At 38.0% G+C, this 13513-nt stretch overlaps 1 protein-coding gene across 1 annotated transcript in view; it reads left to right on the forward strand.

The window, feature by feature from the left end:
* ADCY8 (adenylate cyclase 8) overlaps positions 1-13513 on the forward strand; it is a 131236-nt gene that overhangs the window by 75941 nt on the left and 41782 nt on the right. The window contains 4 exon segments of the mRNA XM_056333347.1: positions 2920-3013; positions 3015-3079; positions 6584-6854; positions 12826-13023. Coding sequence (XP_056189322.1) covers positions 2920-3013; positions 3015-3079; positions 6584-6854; positions 12826-13023 — 628 coding nt within the window.

Raw genomic sequence — 13513 nt, forward strand, 5'->3', positions numbered from 1 at the left:
TAGATTAGCCTGACTAATTTGGGGCTGTCCAAGTTAAAGCATGTTAAAGGCATTGTCCAAATGCCTCTTAAACACTGACAGGCTTGGGGCATGGACCACCTCTCTAGGAAGCCTGTTCTAGTGTTTGACCTCCCCTCTTGGCAAAGAAATGCTTCCTAAAGTCCAGTCTGGAACCTCCCCTGGTGCAGCTTTGAAACCGTTCCCAAGCATCCTATCACTGGATCCCAGGGAGAAGAGATCAGCATCTCCCCTCTCCACGTCCCCTCCACAGGAAGCTGTAGAAAGCAGTGAGGTCACCCCTCAGCATCCTTTTCTCCACACTAGACAAACCCAGAGTCCTTATCTGCTCCTCACAGGACATTCCTTCAGCCCTTTCACCAGCTTTGTTGCCTTCCTTCGGATGCATTCCAGCACAATAACACCCGTTCTTAAATTGTGAAGCCCAGAACTGCCCACAGCACTCGAGGTGAGGCCGCACCAGCGCTGAATACAGCGGGATAACCACCTCTTTTGATGGCGGCTATGCCGTGTTTGATGCCCCCAAGGATACAGGTGGCCCTCGTGGCTGCCCAGGCACACACTGCTGGGTCACGCTGAGCCTGCTGTCAACCAGCAGCACCCCCTGATCCCTTTCTGCAGGGCCGCTCTCCAGCCGCTCCTCTCACAATGTATAGACTTGTGCCCCAGCATTACTCCATCTGGGATTTGGACATGTTAAATTCCATTACACTGATCATTGCCCAATGCTAGTATATGTCTCAATGTCATATACTTATGTTTATTAGCAATTAAATACTATAGTGCTTAAAATCTTAATTGGTCTAATAGAGCATATGTATATATGTAGAGAGAGATATTACATAAATATATGCTATTAGACCATTTTATATAACTTAAGGTCCTCTCATTGTGTGCATTCTTCAATGAAAAGCTTTTTTGTTCAATTATGTCTCTGGATCCAATTAGCTTTTCATTTCAAGACAAGAGAAATCAGACATAAAATGAGAAATAATTATCTCAGTCTGAACAAAAGAAAAAGGCAGATGGGGATACGATCAAGTGGGGAGTTGTGTGATAATTCCTCTGAGAGTTATGAGTGTTAGTTTAGATATTTTTGTAGCATATCTATAAAAAATTGTTCATAAACATTACAAATTACAGTACTCTCACTTCTCTTAGTTGTTTCTCAGTGTGGAGGAGTTGTTCCCATATCCCATCTTCCAGAGACAGGTGATTGTTTGTTTGATTTTATATATTTCAAGCTCTCTTCCTTGCAAAGAAATAAAGAAATTAGTAAATGAAAACTATGAACTTGGAGTATCAGAAAGCAGTTAAACCTCTTCTCAAAGCTTCTTTTATTATTTTATGGTTAACCGTTTAAAAAAAAAATTCCTTTTAGATATCTGAAAATATGTTACCTTCCTGATACTGATGAACAGATCTTATTGTAGGCAAACAACTGCGTTGGGACTTAGCATATGCATGCTTCTCTTCAAAGTTTCAGGAATATGCAGGAAAGGCAAATGAATATGAATTGCTTATTTTCAGTTCCTCACATTTTTATACAACTAGTTTATCTCCATTTTAAAGCTTTTCTTTTTTTCCCCCCTCCATGAACAGAATTGATGTCCCCACTGCAACAATGAAAGGCCAAGTACTGAATTCAGTAAGCAATTTGCCCTTTTCTCCTCTGGAGAGGGTCTGTCAAGGTTATGACTGAGGCATCTGAGGCAGTGGTAGCTTCCGAGTTGTGAAACAGAGTTTTTAAAAAAACCACATTTTTTTAAACAGTGTTTACTCTTTGTCTGCTCTGTTGTGTAATCTTGCTGTGCTGCTATTGACTTCAGTGACTGTAGAACTGGGACCCTTCACAGTGAAAGAGCAGCCTTGTTTGTGGACCAAAAGTAGCAATACACTTTTCCTACCCCGAGCATGTTATTCAAATATTAATAAACACTAGCTCTAATAGTATTTCTGGTTGCAAGTAATTGTTATCATACAAGCAGAACTGGATAAGTGGTCTCTTTGTCATCCCAATGAATACAGCTCAATTATTTTAGTTGTGAGCTTCCCACGGTGATGTGCTGGAGTATCTCAATACTGATTTGAAAGAAGTCCTGGGTCTGAGGCACTACTAAGGTGCCTGTGGCTGTGAACAATATATGTTGTCTTGTATCAGAAGAGGAAGACACTATTTTAACACAGAAAAATTTCCTTTATAATCAACAGACATATTAATTGAAATCAGTGCTGGGACAAAGTCCTTTTTTGTAAGACTGCCTAACAAATATGCCCACAAGTGTTTATTTTTGTGGGAATAAAATGGTCTTTGCCATCACACCAGAATGGAAGAAAATGATTTTAGAGTCACACCATTACCATAACAGAGAAAATGATGTCCTGGCCAAATCTACTTAAAATAATTCACCTTTGGATTAAGACTAACCCTGGAAAAATTCAGTCAATAAAGCAACATCTCTGAAACACTAAAAAATTCTTTAAAAAAATATGAAAATAATATAAAAGTGTATGCAGGTTTGATAGTAATAGTTTTTGTAATGTTGTTGAATGCTCTTTTATAATTCCAGGCTGAAGGCCTCAATGTGTCCGACAAAAATACTTTCACTCATCTTTTTTTCTCTCTCTCTTTCTTTTTCTGTCTAATAGGAAAAAATGTGTGTGCTACTGACCCCACACATGCAGTTAAGCACTGAATGATAATCTGCCTTTTAGTCATTTTTTTCACTACATGTACTTTGCTACCTAGAAAGTTCTCTCTTTCTAGAAAGTAACAGACAGTTTAATTAACATTGTATATTATGTCATACTATTTACTAAAAGATATGAAAAACCATGACATATACTTTCATGAGTGTTGATTTTTCTTTTGGTTTTTGTTTGTTTTGATTTTTTTAACAGATATGTTAGGTCAAGAACGAAGCACGACATTGACATGAGGATAGGGATACATTCAGGATCGGTTCTGTGTGGAGTGCTGGGCCTGAGAAAATGGGCAGTTTGATGTCTGGTCATGGGACGTGGATATCGCAAACAAACTCGAGTCAGGTGGAATTCCTGGGTAAGGCAGCGTGTATTTCCCACCATCAGAAAACATTGCCAACACAATACACTGTTAAACCTTGCCAACAGATTAAGTGTCTTACATTATTTCATCGAGTATGACCTTTTTTCTTTCTTTTTTCTTTTTTCTTTTTTCTTTTTTCTTTTTTTTTTTTTTTTTCTATTTTGCTGTTGACTATAGTCAAAAAAGGTAGAAATGGTCAGCTTGCAAAGGCACTGGAAAAGAGAAAGGTATTTCTTTTTCTTTGCCAGCTACAATATCCTGAAAAAAGGTCAGTGGTTGTATTCAGCCCATATAATACATAGAGGTAGCTCAAATTTCGTGGTTAGGTGCTGACCCGATTCCTGACTTTTTCCCAGGCTTCGTTCTCTCATCCTTTGCAATCAAATGCTGCTGTGAGACACAAGTCTGTGATGCATTTTATTTCATAATGCACAAAGTGTGGGAAAATTATGTGTTCATAATTTACGCTACGCTAAATTACGCATAAATACGCTAAAATACGCATAAATTATGCTACGCTAACAACAAGGTGTTATGGGCAGCAGGCTCTCCAGGAAGTCTTTCAAATAATTTAATGGTTTAATAGATGTTTTTTTTGACATTTATGACAACCCTGTCTATATGTCAAAATATATGTTTTTCCACTGAGCTGCCTAGTTTTTTCTTTGTCTGAGGTGGCCGATTTCACCTTGAAGATAGAATGTTATTTCTGCCTGGCATCACTATATCTCATTGTAGTTTGGAAGATGCAAATCCTAATTTTGAGAGCAACAGTAGTGATCGCAGGAATCCTCTGTTCACTTTCAATTTTCACCTTCTGTTGATGAAAGATGTAGGAAAAGAACCCCTATGACAATTGAATTTTTGGCCATGGAACACAGAAGCAATAGTAGCGGGCATCTTTATGCAGAGAAAGTCTAAGTGATGCTGTCACCTTGAGTAAGAGAGGTTTGAAGTTATCAACTCTGAGCCAGGTGCTGTACTCCCTACACATACATTAGGATCTGTCAGAGCTGTCATGTTCCCAGGAAGTTAGAAAGATATTTGCTTTAGATTGTATTTTCAAATGCAGGCCCTCTTCCACCTATCCCCCTTAGTAGATCTTTATACTAATACAATTTTCTTAGAATCAGCAGAAAATGAAATGTTGCATGCTTTGAAAATAACTTCTATACTCTGCATATGTCACCAGTGTATAAAATTGCAGAACAATTTTTTTTCTTTCCTTGTTGCTTATTCCACACGATAGCCCCAGATGACTAATAAAGGTCACATGCTGCTTTGTTAACACAAGAAAATCAATCATATAAGTTTCATCACCATCTGCACCTGCAAAAAGTATGTTTTTTTGCTGTTAATATGTGCAAGTAGCACAGCTATTAATGAATAACCTACCTTGCTGTTGATAAAATGCCAGGCTAGCTTGCAGTCTATTGGAGCAGAGTGATTTCTACTCCTGTAAATCAGTTTGCCAACAGAACAAAGCCTGTATGTGACATATATTCACTAAGTCCCCTCAAAACAGTGACTTTATATCAGACTTCCCTTGTGCATACAGCAGATTTAGAGCAGCTCAGTTCACTCCAGCCTCTCCTTACTTCTCCCTGCTGCCAGTATTCAAATCCCCCTGCCTGCCACAATACCAAGATCATTCCCATTCCCAGAGCTGCACTTCTTTCCTCTCGTTTCACTCAGAAAAGCTGCTCTGGGGCTATGAATGGTCCTGCTCCCACACCAGCAAAAATGAGCCACAGCCCCTCTCCTGAGCGCACAGAGGAGGGAGGCAGCTCACCCACCCAGCATCAGGGGGATCCCTCCACCCACGGGGGAAGAAGAGAAGGGGCTGAGCTCTTCCCCTCGAGGGCTGCGTATCACCCTGAGACCTCATACACATGGGTGATGCAGATTGCCCCCACAAAGAAGGAGCATAAGCAGGCAGCTCAGCTGTCATGGAAGGAGGCACTCAGGGGAACTGAGAAAAAGCAACCATTTCTGGTTTTCTGAGAGGAAAAAAAATGATTCCACAACACCTGAGAAAGAAATAATGTAAGATCCTACAGTGTTGTTTGAGAGACACTCTTCTGCTAGGACCTCATTTTCTAACAGTCTTCACCTGGTGGTATCTAGGTATTAATCTATGGTATTGAATTGCCATAAAGCCTAGCTAATAATTAATTTTCTAGGATGATTCAATGACTGGTGTCATCTAAAGCTTGGTGTCTGATAAGTTTTCCACAATAGGACAGGCTATACTTCTTTACTTCAATACTCAGGTACCCAATTTACCGTATTTGTATCAAATTAAAAAGACTTCTCTCCACTATCCATTTTAAGGATTTTTAAACAAGCTGTACAAAAGGTGAAACAATAAAATATATTTAATCTACCAACTATTTAGTAATACTTGGTCCATTTAAGGGTATTACATCAATAGCCAACTCCATGCTTTAGTTAAAGCTGTTATCATTCGCAAGGGGCTTGCTAGGACCATTTCCTTCAGTGGAGATGAGCCATTTTGTGGTGCCTGATAAAAATGCCTCAGCATGTGTCATCAAGAACTAATCAATAATTTTATCTGACTGAATTTTAGGAATCGGTCTGTGAGTCTGACTTTCAGAAAGTGCTATGCCATGCATCAAAGTTTGAAAAATGAGCGAGTTTTAATGGAGTCACTACATTTATTTGCTTGAATTAGATAACTGCCTAATGAACATCTCTTACTGCATTTATGATAATGCATTGTAAAGTATAGCATGGCTAACCATGTGGATGTGTTTTAGAGATGTTTGAAATTTACCCTACATGTAGGAACTTAAAGATGTCTTAAAAATAGAAATAAGAAACACCCTCCAGGTTTGATTGGAAGACATCCAAAGCCGTATTATGCTTTTGCAAATTTGAGCTTTTTGTATGTCACCTCTTAAATTCAAGTTTACTTTTGGAAAAGGTTTTTGAACTCATCGCTTAGTCTTACCAGAAATTATCACCTCACTTGCCTTTTTATAGTTCCCTTGTTTCCCTAATTCACTTCAGATGCAATCAGACCGCTAATTTCAACTGTTTAAGCTATCTCAGGTAAATGAAGGAAATTAAAGAGCTTCATGTAAAACGCTGTAATGCATACCATATATTTTCCTCTCACCATATTTACCTGAAGTGGCAATTTCCATTCACTCTGAGTAGTATTTTACTCAGGAAGGTCTCCCATTAAACCATTACTGTGAGCAAAGGCATCAGGTATGAATATCATAATGTCTTTCCTGTGACAGTACTTTGTGCATTCATGAGATCCTATTGATGTGAACATGTCTTGAGAGTATTTCTCCCCAAATGAAGCTCATGTTTGTTGAATAAACGATTTCCTTTTCTTTATAGAAACTGTCATACACCTTCTAATTATACATCATGTTAAAAATTATGCAAAGTTCATAAACTCCTTCTTGTCTATGTACACTAAAGCACAGTCAGTATTTTCTACTACTTATTTCACATATGCAGGAGAATTCACATCTCCAAAGCCACTCTGGACTGCCTGAACGGGGATTATAAAGTCGAAGAAGGGCATGGCAAAGAGCGTAATGAATTCTTGAGAAAACATAACATTGAGACTTATTTAATTAAACAACCTGAGGAGAGTCTGTTGACTTTGCCTGAAGACATTGTGAAAGAGGCTGTCAGTTCCTCCGACAGGAGGAACAGTGGAGCAACATTTACCGAAGGTTCCTGGAGCCCTGAACTTCCATTTGATAACATAGTGGGAAAACAGAACGTAAGTCAAACTTCCTTTAATGTCATCAAGTGTGAATGCCTGCTTGAGTGCGTTTCAATAATGGAAGCCTCAGAGGAGCAAAATTCATCTCTAACCTTTATTCTAACACATACTGTAACAGCAGAGGATTAAACAAATCATTTCAGGACAGAAATAAAACATGTATCCAAACTGGAGAAATGCCAGTGGACCAGAGATTTTGGAGTTATTTTCCAACTAAAATTAAATACTACAAGCTTAGTTTTAATTGAACCAGTCCATAAAGAAGTAAATTAAAAGTAAAGCTAATGTTTAGCTGGGACATTCTAGTCAGAGTTTGTACCTCCTTGCATAGATTCGCTGCACTGCCATCAAAGCGAAGGGATGAATGAACGGACATTTTGCCAGAGGCAAAAGCACCGTGTAGGTTATTGATATATGAGGGAAAGAAACAAGATCTACTTTAAAAAAAGCACCCTGTGAAAACAGTTTGTCCATTCTTCACTTTTTTTCTTTTTAAATAAAAAATATTAAAACCTCTGATTCTAAGATGTAATTAAGGTTCATGAGCAGGTGAGTTAGACTCTATGGTAACGAGCAGCTCAATAGAAAAATGAGATAATAACAACTGCTCCTGATCAGATCTTTTCCACAGGCACTGCACGGCTGATTGCTAGCACCCTGGGAACCAGCAATTCTTGTACAGTCATAAAAATTGCTTTGCGAAATCTGCTTGCTTAGAGGAATTAAAGATGGAAAGGTTAAAATGCCCTCAGACACCGCTCTTTTCACTGCATTTGAAAGATTGATGAGTCTTTATGAAACATTGTCACCTGGAGTTTTCTTCCATTTTTCTGAGGGATCTGTAATAACATGATATATATCCTTTCTTCTGCTGCACACCTTTAGTCCTACTTGTCTGCACTGTCTGTTGAACCTCAAGCGCTGTTGTGTGGAGGTCTTGTTTTGTCAACCGTCTTCTGCTTCTTACAATTCTGCTTAGAAGTGATAAACCTTCACAATCAATCAGCCCATGGTGTCTTCGTCTCTTCAACCTGAACAGGAGCATGGCATAGTTCGCTGTTATATAAAACACCTGTTTTATATATGTTCTGTACATCTGTGTAGCTGCATGTACACTGCCTTTTAGTGTTCTCTGTATTTTGTTGACCTGTCTCTATATTCTCATTTCATTAGGAATAGAGGTGGGTGCATGCTGCTATGAATATCTTCTGATCTCTGTTTCTTCTTCTTTCCCTTCAAGACATTCCAGTTTCTGTAGTCAAAAAGATTATGTGGATTAGGCTAACATTTGTTGAACATTTTCTTAGCTAAGCTTGACCTTGATACTAACAATGAAGAGGAGTAAAATAAGGGACTAGTGTTTTTATTTGAATATTGAACAACTCCCACCCAATAAACTAGTAAAAAGCCCATTGAAATCATTGAAATAGGCATAACTAAACAGTTGTTTTATAGTAGATTTTTGTTTTATGAGAATTAACAGTTCTTTTTTTAGAATTGTTTCTCACTGCTTTTTAAGATCTTGTTTTTGTGCTGAAATACCTATAATCTTATATTACACAGCTTTACAATAAGGTTTTTGGTGGAGACAAGTTTTTAAAAATCTGCTATTCCATGTGTGGTTTAATCATTATGTAATTTTCAATTTTAAAGTTGAGACAAGAGTCATTACTACTCCAAAAGTATTTCAGCTCAAAATTCAGCTGATAGGTTTAAATTATACCAGGATATAGTAGCTTTTTCTAGAATTGTGTCAGTCTTGGACAGAATAAGCATTTAATAACACTAATTATGCAGTCTAAAGGTTACTGGCAGCAGCAGAGGTTGAGAATCCAAATAGCAGCAACGCAACAATGAATTAATCCGTAATGGCATTTAAATGATTTCTTTACCCATTGTAAGTTACAACAAAATTTGAGCAACTCTGATCATGTGCCTTACTTTTAGCTATAGTCATGTTAGGAAGAGTATGAATGGCAAAGGCTCAGGTGAGTTCTTTTGCCAAACTCACACATCACACATCACAATCCATATTCTTTATCTCAAACTTATTTTCTACGGGCAGCCTAAGTCAGTGAATTGAAGGTGTGTTGATATGAGTAAGGAACAGAACAACCACTCTTTACTTGTGTGATGTATGCCATCACAGACCTTAACAAAAGTGTAACAAGAAACACTGTGTTTACAGCATGTTTAGCACCATGAGCCTTAGCTCTGACGGTGAGGTAAGCCAAGGATGCTAGGGCTTGCTCTCAAATTCAGACCATGCCCAATATGGATGGAGGTTTTTGTTATAGAAAAAAGTCTCTGGGCTGTTTTCCTAAAGCAAAGAGAGGTGGACAAAAGTTATTTTATGTTAAGAGAGTGGAGACCTCCTCCTCTAAAGTAAATTAATAGCTGATGAAGTTGAGCTTCTTCAGAGTGCCTTATGAAAGAAATAGCTGAAAGCATTACACAGTCACTGTGTGCGGTGCTGGAGGAACCTGATGTGCCTGTAACGATGTGAATTAGAAAAAAAAACATTAAAATGTCTGTGTCTTCTAGAAGCCTATTTTAGTTGTGGCTGCAATGACTTAACAGTTATCACAAAAATTATACTTCAAGACTCCCAAGCCAGACAAGTACAAACAACAGGGTAAAATTCAGTTCAAAACCAAGGCACCTGCATTTGTGTATCTACCTAGGTGTCGATCTCTCACACAGCTCAGCTCCTAAACGTAAGGATCTAGTGCTACTTGTAGTGCTCTAGCGTGCCTGAGACATGCATATGACAAAGGGCTTATGAAAGACCTGTCATCATCTGGACTATCAGTTAGAAACCAGGTGAGAGACTGATGTCTCAGGGCTAAACACCCATGCCGAAACATGGAGTAACAGCTTGATTCAGCTTAACTGTGCCTGTGTGTTGCTGCTGGAGATACTATAGCTAGCACACACCAGCTGGTCTCCACCACCATCCATGGAACTTATGGGGTTCCCGTAGGTGTTGTGCCATATCTCCTGGCTCCAGACTGCTGTCCAGAGTAACCTAGGGCATCTCAGCTGACCATTGCTGCATATGACTGGGCAACTGATACTATCCAGAGTGTATATTGCCAGTAATAGTTTAAACAAGCCCCTAGACACCTTCATGTAGGTGTCTTCCTCTTGAACCAAATCCTACCTGCATACTGACTCTTTAAACACGTGACCTTGTATTCCCCTATTTCCTTCTACGACCTGGTGTTTACAACATTAAAAAAAAATAATAATAATTTGAAGCCTTCCTAGATGGCCTTTCTAGAAGACTTTATAAATGGCCCTGATTTAAAATTTTCCTTCTTGTTAGAGTTCAAGATGCTTGGACTTGTTGCATGAAAGCTTTCAGGAAGGAAGTAAAATCTAATTGAAGCTACCTTTTTTAAATCTCTGTGAAGTATCTAAAAGCTAGAATTTTATTATTTATTTGTTTTAATTCCTCCTAAATTCTTTTAGTCTCAGAGGCAAGTTTAGCTAGGCTTTTTTCCTTACAGAACCTTGTATGTGTTCTGTTATTGTCAGAATGAATGGTTATTGTCAGCGTAAGGAAAGTTCAAGTGCCCTATGTAGAATTCACAACTGTATCTTCCATACAGCTGTTCACAAAAATGAGGGTGAGGTAATTGGGAGAGCCAATATTTCTTTACATTGGCACAACAGAGTCTTAAAAGATGTACAGCACAGGGGGGAATGCAGGCAAAATGTGGTTAGAACATATTCTTGAGACAATAATTTACATGATCTTTTTCATTGTTGTTACTAATTACAGGGAGGCAGTTTTCTTAAGTATGTGTATGGGTGTGAGGGAGAGAAGACTCCATTAAACTCAAATATGAATTACCTTGTTATCCTGTGAAAACAAATGCAACTTCAGAGTCCATTTTTGCATTAGTACTAATGGCACCATTGCCATAGCAGTGATATTATGTCATGTCCATCTACCACAAACTGTAAACCACTTCATACTTTCAGCAAGAAGACAATTTTTTCATATTAATTAATTTTTAAAATATAATTTGAAGCAAAACATAGTCCCTGGCTAGGATGAATTAAGATGATTCTTCCCATTTAAATGAAACACAATGCCCAGCTAAAACATTAGGGACCTTCTCCAGCCTCCCTTCCAGCGGAGATTTAGCAATATGAACTAATTCTGAGGAATTAATGCACACAACAGCATCTGATGCGATCTCATCTTTTAACAGTGACTAAAGACCCACTTGTGTGATTTTGACCACCAAAATTTTTCTGCATATCTCAGTTTAAAAGAGAGGAATACCTCAACTAAAGTAGTGTCCTAGTGTGTAATAATGTAGTATTTATAAAGCTGACTCAATGGATTGTTTTCCTGGGATTTCACTTTAACCTTAAGAGTTTCCACCTTAACTCCAAGGCTAAGATGTGGATTCAGGCATATCTGAAACTTTAGCATGAGAAAAGTTTCCCTGGTACTTTTCTTTTCTCCAAATGTTCATGAAATTTATTTTCTGGACAGAAGATGGGGAGAATTGAGTAGAGTGGTTTGCCAAACCTTCTCTGCTGATGTCTTTTTTCTACTAAAGCAAATGGGAGGATTCCTTTTCAGTTAAATAAAAGATTTTGATCCTGATATCCTTTTCTGCCTATATTTTGGGCTTTAAGTTACTCATCAAAAAATGGAATATGAGAAAACAAAACACTATCCATGACTATAGCATCTGTAAACTATATTTTAGGATTGTAAAGAAAATTGTCACTTGGGGTTTGATAGAAGGTACCTAGGACTCTCCCTGTGTTCTCATGTGCTCTCTAAGATTCATTAGAATGTAATTGCTGACTGTGGTTTGGATATGAACAAGGGAGACCTCCCTATATAATTTGCTGTATATAATCCCACGATAAGAAAGAGCTGACTTTCCAGAGAAAAAAAGTAATAATCTATCCCAAATTCCTGTTTCTAACATTGCCCAGTAGGAGATATAGCAGAAGATCTTTCCAGCAAGGACCTATGGGATACCTTTTCTCTGCAGAAGTTTATAACTTGTCCATAATAATTCTGCAGTGTCTTATGCAATTATGTATGAAGGTTTATATCCTTTCCATTCATTAACATTTCTTAACCCTTGGGAATATCACAGGTAGTAGAGTTGATTTTCCCTTTCAAGTGGGAAAGTGCTGGTTCACTGTGGTTTGTTGTGAAATGATACCATGAAACTGGACTGAGTATTCTTTTTATGACAGTAAAGTCTACCTCTTCCCTGAAAGTGAAGCACCCTTCGTACTATCTCTGCTAGCCTTCCTTTGCAAAGCTGTGCAAAAGTACTTTCTTTTTCTTTTGATTAATCAATGAAATAACAAAGGAACAATGCATTTGAGACAACATTTAAAATAATAATATGAATTACAGTTAAATTAAGTCGTATAGCCTAACTGTAATCTAGATTGGCTGAAATATATCAGTAGTGAAGAAGAATATATTATCTGAAAATCCATGCTGAAGTAAACAGAAACGTCACCTTCTTCACTCCTGCCAAACTGATCTGTTCCTTAACTACACACATCCAGTAACTTTAAGATCAAGAAAAGCATCGTTACCTCTCTTTTCTGTACCTTGCATTCTTAGTTGTTAAAACACAGCACTGAGTTAGATACCCTGCTGTGATTTTGGTGTGTACTCCCCTCATGCATGCTCTAATAATTAATTAGCAGAATCTGGAAAGGGGAATACAGTCCTAGTGTTCAGTGCAGGAGCAAAACTCCTAGTCTGTACAAAAAAGAGCGTTAAAGTAGTCCCCTTAACGTACTGTATGTGTTTAGTGGAACAGACTTATTATTTTACACTTCTATAGATTTCATTGAATGAATTGCATGGGATGCTGTAATGGTTTGCAATGCAACATGATCTAAAACATTGCATTTTTAACCCAAGGGGACCAGCAGGTTTATTCTGTTTGCATGTGCTTTCCCCTAGACTCTGGCTGCCCTAACAAGAAATTCAATAAATCTGCTTCCAAACCATCTTGCACAAGCTTTGCATGTCCAGTCTGGGCCTGAGGAAATTAACAAGCGAATAGAGCACACCATCGACTTACGGAGTGGCGATAAATTGAGAAGAGAGCATATCAAGCCTTTTTCACTGATGTTTAAAGACTCCAGCCTGGAGCATAAGGTAGCTGGGTCTTGGTAGCCGCATTATTCACAACTCAAATTGTAATAAATGTCCACTGAAGTAGAGAAGCTGTAGGTTCTAGCTTGCATTGTTTGTTTTCTTGTTTTGTTTTTAATTTTGTTTCAGTTTTCAGAAGTTGGGACTGAGTTAGAGGTCATAATAGACAGTGTCATGATGCTGGTGTTATAATGCTGCAATGATTATATTTTCATTGTTGGAAAATGCCTACACTGAGCAAACTCTGCCTCCAAAACAACAGCCGTTTGCTGGGTTTCACTTTCTGTCAAGTACAAGCAGTTTTCCATCAGATGACAGGTTGCTTTGACACAAATGGTGATTGAGCTTATTAATAAACTGACACTTTATTCAAAACATATATCTATATTTATATAGATATGTTTCTTTCATTTAGTCAAGGATCCATCTGATGTCCTTCAGGCAGCTGCTATGTTTATTTTAAGTCAAAACGAACTTGTCAACTCTTTGTTTT

Source organism: Falco biarmicus, chromosome 3 (assembly GCF_023638135.1).
Source record: "Falco biarmicus isolate bFalBia1 chromosome 3, bFalBia1.pri, whole genome shotgun sequence".
NCBI lineage: Eukaryota > Metazoa > Chordata > Aves > Falconiformes > Falconidae > Falco > Falco biarmicus.